General features: G+C 37.7%; 1 protein-coding gene across 5 annotated transcripts in view; it reads right to left on the reverse strand.

Annotated features, from left to right (window-relative positions):
• Window positions 1–16,551, reverse strand: part of ubr5 (ubiquitin protein ligase E3 component n-recognin 5) — a 198,213-nt gene that overhangs the window by 16,228 nt on the left and 165,434 nt on the right. For 3 of the 5 annotated variants that reach the window (XM_063055485.1, XM_063055476.1, XM_063055464.1), the window contains 11 exons: window positions 10,874–11,094; window positions 10,613–10,733; window positions 10,410–10,508; window positions 9,709–9,952; window positions 8,509–8,617; window positions 5,255–5,399; window positions 5,012–5,142; window positions 4,693–4,753; window positions 4,005–4,180; window positions 3,819–3,903; window positions 3,574–3,729 (listed from right to left, as the gene is read on the reverse strand). In XM_063055485.1, the coding sequence (XP_062911555.1) occupies window positions 3,574–3,729; window positions 3,819–3,903; window positions 4,005–4,180; window positions 4,693–4,753; window positions 5,012–5,142; window positions 5,255–5,399; window positions 8,509–8,617; window positions 9,709–9,952; window positions 10,410–10,508; window positions 10,613–10,733; window positions 10,874–11,094 (1,548 nt within the window). Of the gene's footprint in view, window positions 1–3,573; window positions 3,730–3,818; window positions 3,904–4,004; window positions 4,184–4,692; window positions 4,754–5,011; window positions 5,143–5,254; window positions 5,400–8,508; window positions 8,618–9,708; window positions 9,953–10,409; window positions 10,509–10,612; window positions 10,734–10,873; window positions 11,095–16,551 lie in introns of all 5 variants that reach the window. The other 2 variants (XM_063055469.1, XM_063055455.1) reach the window with 1 other exon arrangement.

A 16,551-nucleotide genomic window follows, 5' to 3' on the forward strand; every position in this document is an offset into this window, starting at 1 on the left:
TCCTTAGTTATGGATTCAAGACAGTATGGATAAGGTGCAGATTGTTCTGATCCTATTGCATAGCAAGAGTTGAATGAAATACTCTAATTTTCAATATCCCTACCCATTATTTATGTCTCCAGAACTGCCTTCCTGGCCAACTCTATATATAATCATGTATCTATAATGTGTATTTTGTTTGTCAGTCTTTGCTCATGTATAGTTTTATAGTATTCTATTTCTTTATTTTCTGGTGAATGCCTGCAAGAAAATGAATCTCAAGGTAGTACAGTGGATTCCAGCTGACGGGACACATTGGGACCAACACATTTAGGTCCAATTAGTCCGTTTCATGGAAATAGTTAAAAGGCATAGAAAAGCCAAACTGAGTACCAAACTATGTATTTAAATGAAATATAGAACAAATTAGAACACTACCAATACTATTACGGTACTATAAAACTGTACTAGTTCCTAACAGTATCGACAGAGGAACTCGTCTAGTGTACACTGCCACGTTCTTGCTAGACTAAAATGAACAAAATCAGCAGACACCTCCTGCAGATAATGGAAAGCCTTCATAGAAAACTTTTGACAATTGTATCTTTCAAATCTTCATTTTCATTGTAACATTCAGATTTATCATCAATTCTTTCAAATTCTTTATAGTTCCTAACATGTTGAAGTAGTGAGATCATTTCATTTTCACTCCTAACCATTTCTAGCACCTTCAGGCCTCAATGCTTGAAACTGCAGTGAGCAAACAAGGTTCAGAATTCTCTTATTGCTTATATCTCACCAATTACATATCAGTGACAAAAATCACTGCTTTTTGAATAGAAGCACATGCAACTGACGCTATTTAAAAATTATTTGCTTTAAGTATGGTGCAGTGTTAAATGACCACACAAGTGCACATGACTGAAGCTAATTAGAAACTGTTGGGCGTCAGTTTTGTATCCCTATAAAGTGTCTTAGTGTCCAAAATAAACAACTGACTCAATTAACGAATGGCCAAATTAATCAGAATACACTGTGTATGGTGACATATATGAATTTTGATAATAAATTTTACTCTGATTTGATTTTAGGATCTCAATAAACCAATACATATTCTTTAGTTCTATGATATCTAAAGCAAGTTGCTCTAATACCTATACAGTGGCATGCAAAGTTTGGGCACCCCAGTCAAAATTTCTGTTATTGTGAATAACTAAGCAAGTAAAAGATGACCTAATTTCCAAACGGCATAAAGTTAAAGATGACACATTTCTTTAATACTTTAAGCAAGATTACTTACTTTTATTTCCATATTTTACTGTTTCAAACTAACAAAAAATGAAAACGGCCCAAAGCAAAAGTTTGGGCACCCTGCATGGTCAGTACTTAGTAACACCCCCTTTGGCAAGTATCACAGCTTGTAAATGCTTTCTGTAGCCAGCTAAGAGTCTTTCAATTCTTGCAAAAGCCTTCTAGTTCTGTGAGATTCTTGGGTCGCCTTGCATGCACTGCTCTTTTGAGGTCTATCCACAGATTTTTGATGATGTTTAGGTCAGGGGACTGTGAGGGCCATAGAAAAACCTTCAGCTTGTGCCTCTTGAGGTAGTCCACTGTGGATTTTGAAGTGTGTTTAGGATCATTATCCTGTTGTAGAAGCTATCCTCTTTTCATCTTCAGCTTTTAAAAAAAAAGATGGTGTGATGCTTGCTTCCAGAATTTGCTAAAATTTAATCGAATTAATTCTTCCCTCTACCAGTAATATGTTCCCCGTGCCACTGGCTACAGCACAATCCCAAAGCATGACCAATCCACCCCTGTGCTAAACAGTTGGAGAGGTGTTCTTTTCATGAAATTCTGCACCCTTTTTTCTCCAAACATACCTTTGCTCACTGCGGTCTATCTCATCAGTCCACAGGACTTGTTTCCAAAATGCATCAGGCTTCTTTAGATGTTCCTTTGCAAACTTCTGACACTGAATTTTGTGGTGAGGATGCAGGAAAGGTTTTCTTCTGATGACTCTTCCATGAAGGTCATATTTGTGCAGGTGTCGCTGCACAGTACAACAGTGCACCACTAATCCAGAGTCTGCTAAATCTTCCTGAAGGTCTTTTGCAGTCAAACAGGGGTTTTGATTTGCCTTTCTAGCAATCCTACAAACAGTTCTCTCAAAGTTTTCTTGGTATTCCAGACCTCCACCGTTCCTGTTAACTGCCATTTCTTAATTACATTACGAACTGAGGAAACGGCAACCTGAAAATGCTTTGCTATCTTCTTACAGCCGCCTCCTGCTTTGTGGGCATCATTTATTTTAATTTTCAGAGTGCTAGGCAGCTGCTTAGAGGAGCCCATGGCTGCTGATTGTTGGGACAAGGTTTGAGGAGTCAGGGTATTTATAAAGCTTTGAAATTTGCATCACCTGGCCTTTCCTAACGATGACTGTGAACAAGCCATAGCCCTAACAAGCTAATTAAGGTCTGAGGCCTTGGTAAAAGTTATCTGAGAGCTCAAATCTCTTGGGGTGCCCAAACTTTTGCACGGTGTTCCTTTCCTTTTTTTCCCACTGTAAAATTGTACAAAACACAAATAACACACTACTCTTGCTTCAAAATGTTGAAAAGAATGTTTCATCTTTAACTTTATGACTTTTGGAGATCAGTTCATCTTCTACTCACTTAACTATTCACAGTAACTGAAATTTTGACCAGGGGTGCCCAAACCTTTGCATGCCACTGTAGGTATCAACAAGTTGAATCTATTTTGTAATTTTTGCCACACTTCATGAAGATACTAACCCCACAAACAATATCCCAATAACTTGCGCAACTTCAAACTTTTTACTTTTGTTGCATCTCCACATATATGAAGTTTTATCTACTAATTTACCATGAACCTTTTCCATTGAAAGACTTTGCAAAGAGCAGGATTTCCCTGTGGCCAACTATTTAAACTCTTATTCCTGTTCCCTTTCTGACATGTCTGACCATGGCCTCCCTTTTCTGCCATGATGAGGCTATTCTCAGGCTGGAGGAGCGACAACTCGTATTCCAAAGATAGCCTCCAACCTAATGGCACGAACACTGATTTCTCCAACTTCCATCAATTTCTCTCCCCTCCTTCCCACTCCTCACTTCAAGTTTGCACTCTGGCCTCTTATATCTTCTCATCTGCCTATCATTTCCCTTTCTTCCATGGTCCACTCTCCTCTCCTATCAGATTCCTTCTTCTCTAGCCCTTTACCATTACCATCTATCACCTCCCAGCTTCTTACTTCACCCCCCTTCCCTCAGCCATCTGGTTTCACCTATAACCTTCTGGCTTTATCTCCTTCCCCGGCCCCGCACTTTCTTATCCTGCAACCTTCCCCCTTCCATTCCAGTGCTGATGTGTCTTGGCCCGAAACTCCAACTGTTTATTCATTTCCATAGGTACTGCCTGACATGCCGAGTTCCTCCAGCATTTTGTGTGTGCTATTAAAAAGTATAACAATTATTATTTCTGTTAAGATTTTTAAAGTGATACGTTATTATGCATGTCATATTCATTCACTAATACAAATGTAATTACAATTGAGCTTACACACAAAAGTAACTATACCTGTCCTCCGCCTTCTTCTTTACAAAGATCAATAGCAAAAGCAAGATCCATTGCTGCAAACACTGCATATGCATCCTGACTCTGAGAAGCGAGGATCAATTGCCGTAAACTTTCATACATCACATGATCAAAGAAAGCAAAGTCATGCCAATTCACCTGGAAAGGATTTACAATCATTACTTTTAATAAGTCCAAGTTCCAATTATACAATATGCACATAAAATTATATTCACTAACATACTTACTTTCCTTCCTAGCAGAACTTTAATAACATGTCTATTTAGTGTTATAGGGCATAATTCATTTTGTAGTAAGCAAAGACCCAATATCCTGAAATGAATTCAAAGGGAAAGTTATAATTTTTAATTTTCTGTATGAACTGGAAAAAAATGAATAGTACATAACCATAATAAGTTTACAATTCAATTCACCTGCCAATATTACGGAAACAATTGAGGCGTGCTTCTGTGTTTTTGCCAGGCCTTGGTGAGTAGAATCCTCGCTTCCCAGGTTGATAGAATAATGGGGCATTATCATCACCATCATCTGGCTCATCCAATTCCATGTCCACCACACTCCGACTGGAACCATGTCGTTTTCTAGTGTCCTGCTAGAAATTTTAAAAGTCAGCAGTTTTTAAGAACATTGCAGCAACGTAATTTATTTGTGGACTCTTCAATCTCTGCTCTTCTGTTTTCCTCTGCCATAATGGAACTTCGAAACTGAATAGACCACGACATCTGTAATTCAAACTTCAGTCTGGTAATAAAAATTGAAACTCAGACTTCAACTAGCAATTGCTGGCTTCAGTGGTAAAGAGTTTAAAGTTCCTTATAAGCGAAGAATTACAATGCATAAAACCTGACAAAAGCAGAACCACGAGCATGGAGGTCATATTAAAAAAGTTGTAGAAGTACTAATACTAGTAACAGTAGTAGTGTGATTCGTCAAGTTGAGTTTGTTCTCACCCTAAAGGGTTATTTTTTGGTGAACTGAACGTATATTAACATAGCTAGTTAATTTGAGTTGTAACACATTTTTACAAAGAACTCTTAAATTGCACATCCTACAGGCTAAAACAAATACAAAGACTTATTCAAAGAAATAAGATCTCACTACCTGAGATTTATCTGATGAATCAAGTAATCCCAAGTCCAATATACTATCAGCACCATTTTCCCTGTAAAATAAATATAATAATTAAGTTTGCATTATAGATTTAGAAGTTCAATGAAATGAAAGCAGAAAATGTTGGCAATACTCTTCAAGTCTGACTGCATTTGTAGAGATGCTGCATAACTTGTGCATATAGACGCAGATCTGAAAAGCGAACTCTTCTTCACACTCCACAATGCTTACCGAATGGCTGAAGACTTTTTTTTTACTTCAGATCTGCAGGCTCTAAAGCTTTAGGTTCAAGGAGGATAATGTACCTTACCTTCCATGTGCAATTATTAGTTCCATGGCCTCGTCAACTCTTGCTCTTAATGAGTCTTCACTAGCTAGAAGAAGCAGGAGTTGTGCAGGGGATAATTCTAGCAACATTCCAGTAATTTTACTTGCAAATGCCTGAAATACAAAGTTTTAATTTAGGCATTACAATTTTATTAGAAACTACATAAATTCATCACAGAAAAATTGCATACATGATGACCAGAACAGATTATTTTTCAGCACTTACTGGCTGCATTGCTTGAACTCTGGGATAGAGCCGCTCTCCAAGTGCTTGGCGGTGGGCTGGTAGTGGGTCTGGATCATCACTAGGATTTCCTTCTGATGCTGGCCGGAAAGGTCTGGTATCTATCGAAAGCTGCCTTCTGGATTCCCTACAAAAATTAAGAGTACCCACTTTAATAATCATTGATTGTATTACATTAGAACAACCAGCTGGAGGAGGATTCATGTAAGCTTATTTCCTTATTACATCAATAATATTAATCGGATCAGATTCCATTAATGCATTTGTGAAAGTGAAGGATTTTCAACTAGCACTAATTATATGGTCAAATCTGTTGAAATTCCCAGGTCAGGTCACTTACTTTGATATTGATATTGGTTTCTATTGTCACATGCACCAGCATACAATAAAATGCTTGTTTTACATAGCATTCATGAAGATCAAGTCATAACAGTGTATTGAGGCAGAACAAGGTAAAAGGACAACAATGCAGAATAAAGTATAAAAGCTACAAAGAAAATGCAGTGCAGGTAAACAAAGTGAAGATCATAAGATAGATTGTGAGGTCTAATAATGCAAATTAGTTTGTTCAACAGTCTAATTACACTGGGATAGAAGCTGTCCTTGAACCTGATGACACATGCTTATAAGTTTTTGTAACTTCTGTCCAATGGGAGAGGAAAGAGGAGAATATGTTTGGAGTGGGTGAGGTCTTTGCTTATGCTGGCTGCTTTATTGAGACATCAAGTACAAACAGTCGATAGCAGGGAGGCCGGTTTCTGTGATGTGCTGAGCTGGGTAGTTTCTTGCAGTCATGTGCACAGCAGTTGTCATACCAAGTCATGATGCATACAGATAGAATGTTTTTGATGGTGAATTAATAAAAACTGGCAAGAGTCAACAGGGACATGACAAATTTCTTTAGCCTCCAGAGGAAGCTTCCTCGAAGTATATATTTTTAAAAGATATGGAAACTTGTCTTTATCTTCTGCGTTTTGAAACAATACATAGTAATACTAAATTAAAAGCTAAATAACTCTTTTCAACATATTCTTTAGGATCTGATATTCATTATCCCATGGAACCAAAAAAGTATTTAAAATTTATTTAATCCTGACCTTAGAACATTGCTGAAAGTAATCTAGATCGTACTCCACCAATGTAACCACAGAAAGTAAGATCTGTAATATGACTGATCAAGTAAGATGAACTGGTAGAGCCTTCGATGTAATAGAATTCAACACTGCTGGCATTTCATTTGCTGAGGTACTGCTGGCTAGTGTAATAGGTTAGAATGGGCAAACATGACCAGAAAGGGATGGCTATTTTATTTTTAATAGAACAATATAAAAGCAAATTCAATGCTTAGGAAGTGCGATTACAAGCTCTAAGCCCTATTGTGCTGTGAATGGAAGTCTATTTATTTATTTAGAAATGCAGCATGGTAATAGGCTCTTCCGGCCCAACAAGCCTCCCACAGCACAATTAAACCCACGTGAGCAGTTAACCGAACTCGTACGTCTTTGAAACTGGAACACCTAGCGGAAACCCACGAGGTCACAGGGAAAACGTAGAAAATCAATACAGATGGAGACAGGATGTTTATCACCTGAAATCCCTTGAAAGTTCTATATTTTCTACTTTCAAACTCCGTGTATAGGGACAACATCTTAGGAATTTGTTTGGGGAGGAAACAATCCTTAATATGATGGTGAAATAAATAACGGTGCAGATTTTGCACTTTTAGTGACATTGATACTGTCAATGTTTGTTGTCATTATTCTGTGAAACAGACTGCAACTTCTTGAGTAGATCAAATGCAGTTCAAGCCTAGAAACCTGCAGTGTGTTGTCAGTGATCACCAGCTACCTCACAGACTCGGCTGTTTTATGTTTTTTTCAGGATTAAAGAAATACTTTGTTCAGGTATCTACAGAGTAAACTCTCTAATCAGCACAACTTAACACAAGGTGCAAATGACTTTTTAAATAAAAAGTGTTACTGCTTAGCAACAAACACAAAACACTGGAGGAACTCAACAGGTCAGGCAGCATCTCTGGAAGGGAATAAACAATCAATGTTTTGGGCAGAGACCCTGCATCAGAACTGGAAAGGGAGAAGGAGCCAGAATAAGGTGGGGGTAGGTGAAACCAGGTAAGGGGAAAGGAAATTGGGTGGGTGAAGTGAGAAGCTGAGAAATGATAGGTGGAAGTGGTAAAGGGTTGAAGAAGGACAAATCTGATAGGAGAGGAGAGTGGAATAAAGGAGAAAGGGAAGGAAGAGGGGCCTCAGGCAGGTGATAGGCAGGCAAGGACAAGAGATAAGTGGGAGCCTGAATGGGGAATGGAAAGTGGTGGGGGTGGGGGCTTGGGGAAGAGACAAGAGAAATTACCAGAAGTTTGAGAAATTGGTTTTCCTACTGTCAGGTCAGGTAATACCGCTTAGCAACATTTCTGGTCTTATAATAACTAAAATTGTTGTTGCTTGACATATGATCCAAAACCCTGATGCACTAATCATTCCAGGATTTAAATAAAAGGTCTTCAGTTGCTATGCTTGATCACAATTTGACTTGTCTCAGTGACTAAGCTAGAATATCTACAAAAAATGCACCTATCAATCTGTAATCAAAAATAATAAGGCTGAAGGACAAATAGGAAACAGACAGGAACGATGCTTTGACTGAGCTGGCAAGCTGATAGTTCAGCCCAAGCCAAAAAACTCAATTGGAACGAGATTCAACTGTATGGACGTAGAGGAGTTATATAGTTAGCATACATTCAGTGGCCACTTTGCTAGGTAGCCCATTCTGATGTTTGGTCTGAACAACAAATGAACTGCTTGACTGTATCTACATACTTTTATGCACTGAGCTGCTGCCACATTAGTGGCTGATTAGACAGATGCCTTAATGAGGTGTATAGGTGTACCTAATAACATGGCCACTGAGTGTAGAACGACACCTTTTCAGTTTATTGTAAACATTTTTGGACAACGGATATTTTCTTGAAATATTGATGGTAAAGTATCTAATGGAACTTGATTCGAATTCCATTAGTTTATAAAATTTGACAGGGTTGGACTATATTCTTCTGCACAATCTCTCCTCTTCAAAAGTGGGACCAAATGTAAACTCCTCCCTAACACAAAATGCAATGGTATTTCAATACTTCAACTGAATAAAAACTGATCTTCAATTAGTTGATATCATACTGAAGCTTTTGAAAGCCAAGAGTAAATATGAAAAAGTTCACTTACCGATCTCTATCTCGACGTGAACCTGCTCTCATTCCACCACTTCTCCTCATTTCTCGTTCTCTCTCTCTTTCCCGCTCCCTCTCCCGGTTCCTCAGGCGCTGCATTAGACCTAAACCATAAACAACTACTTATTGTTGTAACTTCTATAGTAAATGTTATTAATTTTGTTAACAACCAGTACTACCGATCAGTTAAAACACAAAAATGAAAATTTCTAGATTTCAAATTTTCTTGTAGTAAATGTCTACAAATATATTTATCAATTAACAAAATATATTCTTAATTCAGAAATAATCAGATAAAAGATCAGCTCTCTATCTATATACTACCAGGAAATTATGATCTAAGATCGCCAATCATTAATACTGTCCTTTCTTAGAGATATGAAGGACAAAATACACAAGAAGGCACCATGGTAGCGTAGTGATTAATGTGTCACTATTACAGCTCATGGCATCAGAGTTTGGAGTTCAATTTCATCACATAAGAAAGTTTGTAAGTCCTTCCCCTGAAGCACGTGGGTCTCCCATGGGTGCTTCATTTTCCACCCATAGTTCAAAGACATACTGGTTAGTAGGTTAATTGGTCATTGTAAATTGTCCTGTGATTAAGCCAAGGTTAAATCAGTGAGATGCTGGGTAGCATAGCTTGGTCTGGAGGGGCCTGTTCCATGCACTGTGTCTCAATAAATAAATAAAATTTAAAAATAATGAATCTAACCTTCACCTGAAACTGACATCGTGGGAATAAATTTCTACTCAAGATCTTGATATGTTGCAAACCATTACAATTATATAAAACAAAGAAAACTTGTTTTCAGTAATTTAATCACATGTTCTTTAAGAAACTGACAAAGCAAACTATTTACTTTCTATATAATATTCTGATGGTTTTGTAATCTGCTCCTTTGAATCACTAAGGTGAGAAATTAAATGCGAACAATTATGTACTTACAGTAAAGGTTAATCATGATTAAATTTGATTGTTCTCATTAAAAATGAAAAGGTTCAATGAATTTTCAGACTATTACAGTTATCTATATACTCATGAAAGTCCACATCATTTCAGATGCAGGATTAGTTTGTAACAATCTAACAGATCCTGTTACAGTCAGATTTTTAAAAATTTTGTTAAACCAAATGATTTAGCACCAGAACACATAAACCATTTATATTTGTGAAATATTTAAAAATCACATACTAGTTTGCAATCCCTTGCTAGCATTCTGTATGCAGTCCAGATTTGGTAATTTTTCACTGGACAGAAATGCTTGTGCAATTGCAGTGTAAAAACTTCGAGCCACTCCACTACCCTCTCCTGGCTCATCTTTGAAAGTGACCTTCACCCTGTGCACTGTCATTGGAGTTGTGGTGCATCTGCGGCCAAAGTGATTGTTCAGTTGCCTCATTGTTTGTTGAATCAAGAGGTCACGATCGCGATCAACCTGAAATATCACACATTAAAATTATCTTTTTTTCCCCACTGTTAATTTAAAGTACCCAAACTACTTAACTATTTACAACATTGAATAAATATTGGGGGGAAGAAATTGTAAAGGAAATGACGAGGCACAGATTCACTGTTTATAAACTTGAGATACCTATCAATATTTCAGTATAAACTTAAAGGCTTCAAGATCTAACAACAAAAACTTGAATAATCCAGGAAACTCAAATTTAATCTCCCAAATTTAAACTGCTCTGTTCAAGCTGAAACATGAGCATTACTGACTAGTTACTTTGCTGGGGAATGTGCATTTGGAAATGGGGTTTGACATTTATTCCTCAGAGACACTCATGTACAAAGTTACATTATTCAAGAAATAATCTTCTATATTACTTCCTAAGATTTAAAAGAGAACAAAGGGATGCCAGTAATCATGAAATCAAACCACTTTTTACCTCAAGCGTTAGATCTCTGGATTGAGCATTTCTTAGTTTCTCCATTTCTCTCCGGAATTTTGATTCTTTCACTTCAAACCCACCAAGTTCAGTCAAGATCTATTGAAGAAATTCACACGTTTAGTTCAAGTGCTATATAAATAATTCTGAAAACAATAACTTTAGAATGTTTAACATCAGTGTCATGAGTGTATTTTACCTACCGAACCAGGTTCAGCTCCAACATCTTCCATAAATACTCTGCCAAAGAGCTCCAAAGACAATCGCCAACGCCCTAATAACATGTCATGAGAAATCACCATTCCCATGAAACTACACTGCGGCCTGAGATTAGATAAAAATAGGAAGAAATTATGAATTTCTAAAACCATGAACTGTTAGATTAAGAATATGACAGTTTTAACATTGTTTTGAACAATTTGAAATATAGCTGCACAACAGAAAAAACTGCAAAGAATACTTGCCTGAATGATGTAAGTGGTGGTCCTTCACTTTCAGTAAGCCCAATCTCAGCCAGTAAGCTACTTTTTAGTTGTGCTGCAAGGTCTTGAGCAGATGGTCCTATTCGTGAATTTTCAGATTCATCTTCTGGTAACACTTGCTCATCAGCTGTCTTCCTCTGTCGATTCTGCATACTCATAACATTCTTGAGGTTTGAAGAATAAGACATTTTTGTGGGAAGCACCTGAAATGGACCACAATACTGATGTAAACTGGCAATGCTAAGGCTTAAAAAAGTTTCACTTGTAGGATATGATCTGCACAGCCAGCCCTGAGTTTGCAGAAGGACAGAATAAACAAGACTTACGGTTGCAAGAAAAAGTTTGAAAACCCTTTGCAATTACCTGTTTTTCTGCATTAATTACTCAAAATGTGGTCTGATCTTCATCTAAATAGACAGACCCAATCTGCCTAAAGTAATAACGCACAAACAATTTTGCTTTTCATGTCTTTATCGAACATGTATAATCATTCACAGTTCAGGCTGGAAAAAGTGTGAGAACCCTCGTATTTAATAACTGATAGAACCTCCTTGAGCAGCAACTCCCACCAAACATTTCCTGAGCTGATCAGACTTGCACAACGGCAAGGAGGAAGTTTAGACCATTCTTCCATACAGAACTCTTCCAGTTCATCAGTATTTCTGGGATACCTTGCATGAACAGTCCTCTTCAGTTCCTTGGCACAGCATCTCAGTTGGGTTAAAGTCTGGACTCTGACTTGGCCATTCCAAAACACAAATTTTGTTCTTTTTAAACCATTCTGTTGTTGATTTACTCATGTTTCAGATCATTGCCTTGTTGCATCATCCAAATTCTCTTAAGCTTCAGATGACAGACCGCTTACCTGACATTCTCCTGTAAAATATCTTGATACAATTTTGAATTCATTGCTCCCTCAACATGTGCAAGCCGCCCAGGCTGAGACAGCAAAGCAGCCCCAAACCATGACGCTCCTTCCACCATGCTTCACTTGGGATGAGGTTTTGGTGTTGGTGTGTGGTGCCCTTTCTCCTCTAAACATAGCAATGTGTATTTCTGCCAAGAAGTTCAACTTTTGTCTTAGCTGTCCACAGAACATTGTCCCAGAAGCATTGTGGAACATCCAGGTGGTCTTTTGCAAACTTGTAGACGTGCAGCAATTATTTTTTTGGAGAGCAGTCGTTTGTTCTGTGGTGTCCCTCCATGAACACTATTCGTGGTCAGTATTTTTCTTACGGTGGACACATGACCAGAGATTTTAGTAAGTTCCTGAGATTTCTGCAGGTCTTTTGCCGTTTCCCTTAGATTCTTTTCCACCTCCTTCAGCAGTGTGATCTTGGCAGGAGAATAGCAATGGTACTGAGTTTCCTCCATTTGTAGACAATTTCTTATTGTGGACTGATGAAAACTCAGGTCGTTAGAAATGCTTTTATAGCTTTTCCAGCTTCATACATCTCTATAATTCTTCTTCTAAGATCCTCTGGAAGTTGTTTTGATCGAGGCATGGTACAGATCTTTCTTGACAAGAGCAGGCTCTGTCAGTAACCAGACTCTGTCCTTTTTATAGGGCAGGGCACCTCTACAACCCACACCTCCAATCTCATCTCATTGATTGGAACACCCGAGTCCAAAAAGCTTTTGCAGAAGGAATTAACCCAGGGATTCACATACTTTTTTTGAATGCCATTGCTTAAATGGCGTACTCAGTACTTACAAGTAGTAACACAATCACTTGTGTGTTATTAAGTTTAGGCAGATTGTATTTGTCTATTATTGTGACAGAAAACCAGACAACACCTTATAAGTATTTAATGCAGAAAACCAGGTAATTGCAAAGGGTTCACAAACTTTTTCTTGAAACTTTATTTCCATGAACAGTAATCGAATGGAGAATAAGAAGCAGGTCATTGATTCATATTAAAGGAAAACTGCTCCTCCTTAAGATGGGTTTCATTCAAGTTAGAACATACGTACATAGTGGCTACTTCATTAGGTGCTGTATACCTGATACCTGCTTATTAATGCAAATATCTAATCAGTCAATTATGTGGCATCAACTCAATGTACACAAGAGCATGCAGACATGGTCAAGGAATTCAGTTGTTGTTCAGACCAACCAGCGGAATGGGGAGAAAATGTGATCTATGTGACTTTCACCATGGAACGATTGTTGGTGCCAGATGGGGTGGTTTGAGCATCTCAAAAACTACTGATCTCCTGGGATTTTCCGAGGTCAGTGGAAAATGGCCAGACAAGCTGACAGGAAGGTGACAGTAACACAAATAACTACTTATTAACAGCAGTGGTTTACAGAAGAGCATCTCTGAACACAGAACATGTCGAACCTTGAAGTGGCTGGGCTACCTCAGAAGACCACACTGGGTTCCACTCCTGTAATTAAAACAATTACTGTTTGTATATTTAACCAGCAAAGAAATTTTAGAAACTGTAGGTATTTTGACAAAATATTGCCATCTGAGAGGTTCTAATGCCTGGATTCCTGGCTGAGAAACAAAGGAAGTAAACCAACTAGGTAATACCTTGAGTTCAGTTTTCTATGCCTGTAAAGAAATGTGAAGAAACACAGGAGACAGTTCTGAAACAGGAAACAGAGTGTGTTCTGAAGGCATACTTGAGAGGCTCTTACAGAAGGCTAACTAACTTGCTGAGCTGGAGGGACTTTGTGGCCGTTACTACTTTCACATGTAGAAGTAATGGATGAAATGACATCATCAGTTAGCATTGAAACAAGTAATGAGAACCTCACAATTCAAGTCAATCACCATTGCTGTCAGGTTATAGAATTCACAAAGTTCAAGGAGGAACTCCCTTACTGAGGAAATACACTGTCCTTGAAATGATGGCAATTGATTGACTCATTTGATCTGGAGGGTCAACCTTGCCTAACCAATTGGTAACCCTTGTTATACATCTAAAACAATTGAAAAATGCTGAAATCAACTTAGCTCCTTCAAACTAAAATAGTGTATACTAAAAATTGAAGTAAAACATATATGTTCATTTGTTTTTATCAAGTTAGCAAGATGAAGCAAAATGATTCAAGTTTGAAAATCAACTGCAGATGCTGAAAATCTGGAAGTGCTGGAAACACTGAGATCAAGGAACATCTATGTAAAGAGAAACAGAATTTAATATTTCATGTCTGACAAAGGATCTTTGAATTAAAGTGTTAACTCTGCTTTACTTTCCACTGATACTCCCTGAAATGCCAGCTATTTCCAGCATTTCCTACAATAGAACCTCGAATAACATGCAGTGATTTCTAATAAATGCCCTGCAGGAGACTGCTTAATAAATTGCACGTTTACAACGAAAAGGGAGCGCTCCAGCCAGTATTAGCAACTGACAGACTCAGATCTAAGTATAATGTCAGGTTTGTAGAATAGAGTTCTATTCCACAAATATCACAGAAAAAGCCAATTTGTGGTAAATGAATAAGTAAAAATTTGAATGAAAGCAAATTCAGACAGGAATAGAAAACTGTACAACCTAAGACATATGAAGTTCAAATATTATGAAAGTGTTTACTATTATAAACAAATGTACATGGGTTGATTTAATGCTCTGCATTTTGCAAATCTAAAGCTTCATAAGGCACTGGTCAGACTGCATTTGGAGTATTGTAAACAGTTTTGGGTTTTAAGAAAGGATGCACTGGAATTAGAGGAGGTCCGGAGTTCATTTGAACCCTGAAATAAAAAGGTTAATGTATTAGGAGTATTTGATGGCACTGGAGTTTAGCAAAATGGTGTGGGAGAAATATTGTTGAACCATAGCAAACACTGAAAGGCCAAAATATAGTGGGCATGTAGATGTTTCCAACAGTTGGAAAATCTAGGACCAGACGGCACAGATTCAGAATAGGAAAATGTCCCTTAAGAACAGAGATGAGAAAGAATGTAGCCAAAAGGTGATGAATCTGTGGATTTTATTGCCAGACAGCTGTGGAGATCGAGTTATTGAGTACATTTAATGCAGAGGTTGACAGATTCATAATTACTAAGGACGTCAAAGATTACAGGAAGAATGCAAAAGAATGGAGTTGAGATGAAAAATAAATCAGCATGATGGAATGATGCGCAGACTCAATGGGCTGAATGGCCTAATTCTGCTCCTAATGTCTTATAGTCTTACTTTCCTTTTAAAACTTCTCCACAATAGGTCTACTTTGCAATCCTTGACATTTTCAGCTTAAAAATAAAGCTTTTAAACTTAATTTCAATTGAATGCAGTGGATTATGGTTGACTGGGCCATATCAGGACAGCAGTTATTTGAGACAACCCTAACAAAAACAATTGTGAAAATTACCAGGACTCTTTTCTCTTATTTGGGATACTATGCTGTTTAATTGGGACAGGAGACTGTTGCCAAACAGGTTCTAAATAGCAGCAGTTGTGCGCTCCATTAGACACAACACCATGCTTACAGCACAGTTTTAAATAGCGTCAGTTGTATACGTATGTGCTCAAAAAGCAGTGATTTTTGTCACAGATGGTTGGCGAGAAATAACCAGGAGGACAATTTCAAACTGTTTTGTTCTCTATGGTTTCAAGCATTCAGGTTTGGAAATGCCAAAAACAGCCAGGAGTAAAAATTTCACTACTTCAAGTTAGAAACTGATGAATTTGAAGGTATTAACAATCTTGAATGTTACAAAGAAAATGAAGATTTGGAGGATGCAATCATCAATAGCATGGAATGAAGGCAGTCCATTATCTACACAAGGTGCTTGTGATTTTACTGAATTGTGTACACTGGATGAATTCACCCATCAATAATAATTAGGAACTAATACACAGTTTTATAGTACTGCAGTACTACTGATAGTGTTCTAATTTGTTCTGCATTCAAACACATTAGTTTTTACTCAATTCGTCTTTTTTTAAAAAACCTTCAATTAATTCCATGAAATTTTGGCTAATCAGGGCAGCCGTTTAATTGGGCTAAAAAGTACTAGTCCCGATATGTTCCAGTTAACCAGAATCCAATGTACTAGGAAGAGTACCTTTAACAACTCTTTTTGTATATTCACAGAAACAAATTGGAAGTAAACAATGAGTGCATGATCAAATTTATATGCATCTTAGTTATAGATCCACAACATGAGACAAAGCTCACCAGAAGTTATATGTGCGGCAGTAATTCCTGATAGACTGCATTTTTTCCTTCTCCGGCACAACTTGCTCCATACTGATTTAGAACATGCACTAGAAGCCATTCTGGCCATAAAACAGCCATGTACCCTGAAATCTCAATAGAAACTTTACAAAAAAATTTATAAGACCATAAGACACAGGTGCAGAGCTAGGCTGTTTTGCCCATTTCTGCTCTACCATTTCATCGTGGCTGATCCTCTCAGCCCCAGTCTCCTGCCTTCTCTCTGTAACTCTTCATGCCCTGACTAATTAACATCTGCTAAAAAAGTATACATCCAATGACTCCACAGCCACCTGTGGCAATGAATTCCACAGATTCACCACTCCAAGTAAAGAAACTACTCATCTCTGTTCTAAATGGACATCCCTCTACTCTGAGACTGTGTCCTCTGATCTTAGACTCCTGCACCATAGGAAACATCCTCTCCACATCCACTCTACTGAGGCCTTTCAACATGTGAGAGGTTTCAATGAGACTCCCT

The sequence above is a fragment of the Mobula hypostoma genome, chromosome 1, assembly GCF_963921235.1.
Source record: "Mobula hypostoma chromosome 1, sMobHyp1.1, whole genome shotgun sequence".
Taxonomy (NCBI): Eukaryota; Metazoa; Chordata; class Chondrichthyes; order Myliobatiformes; family Myliobatidae; genus Mobula; species Mobula hypostoma.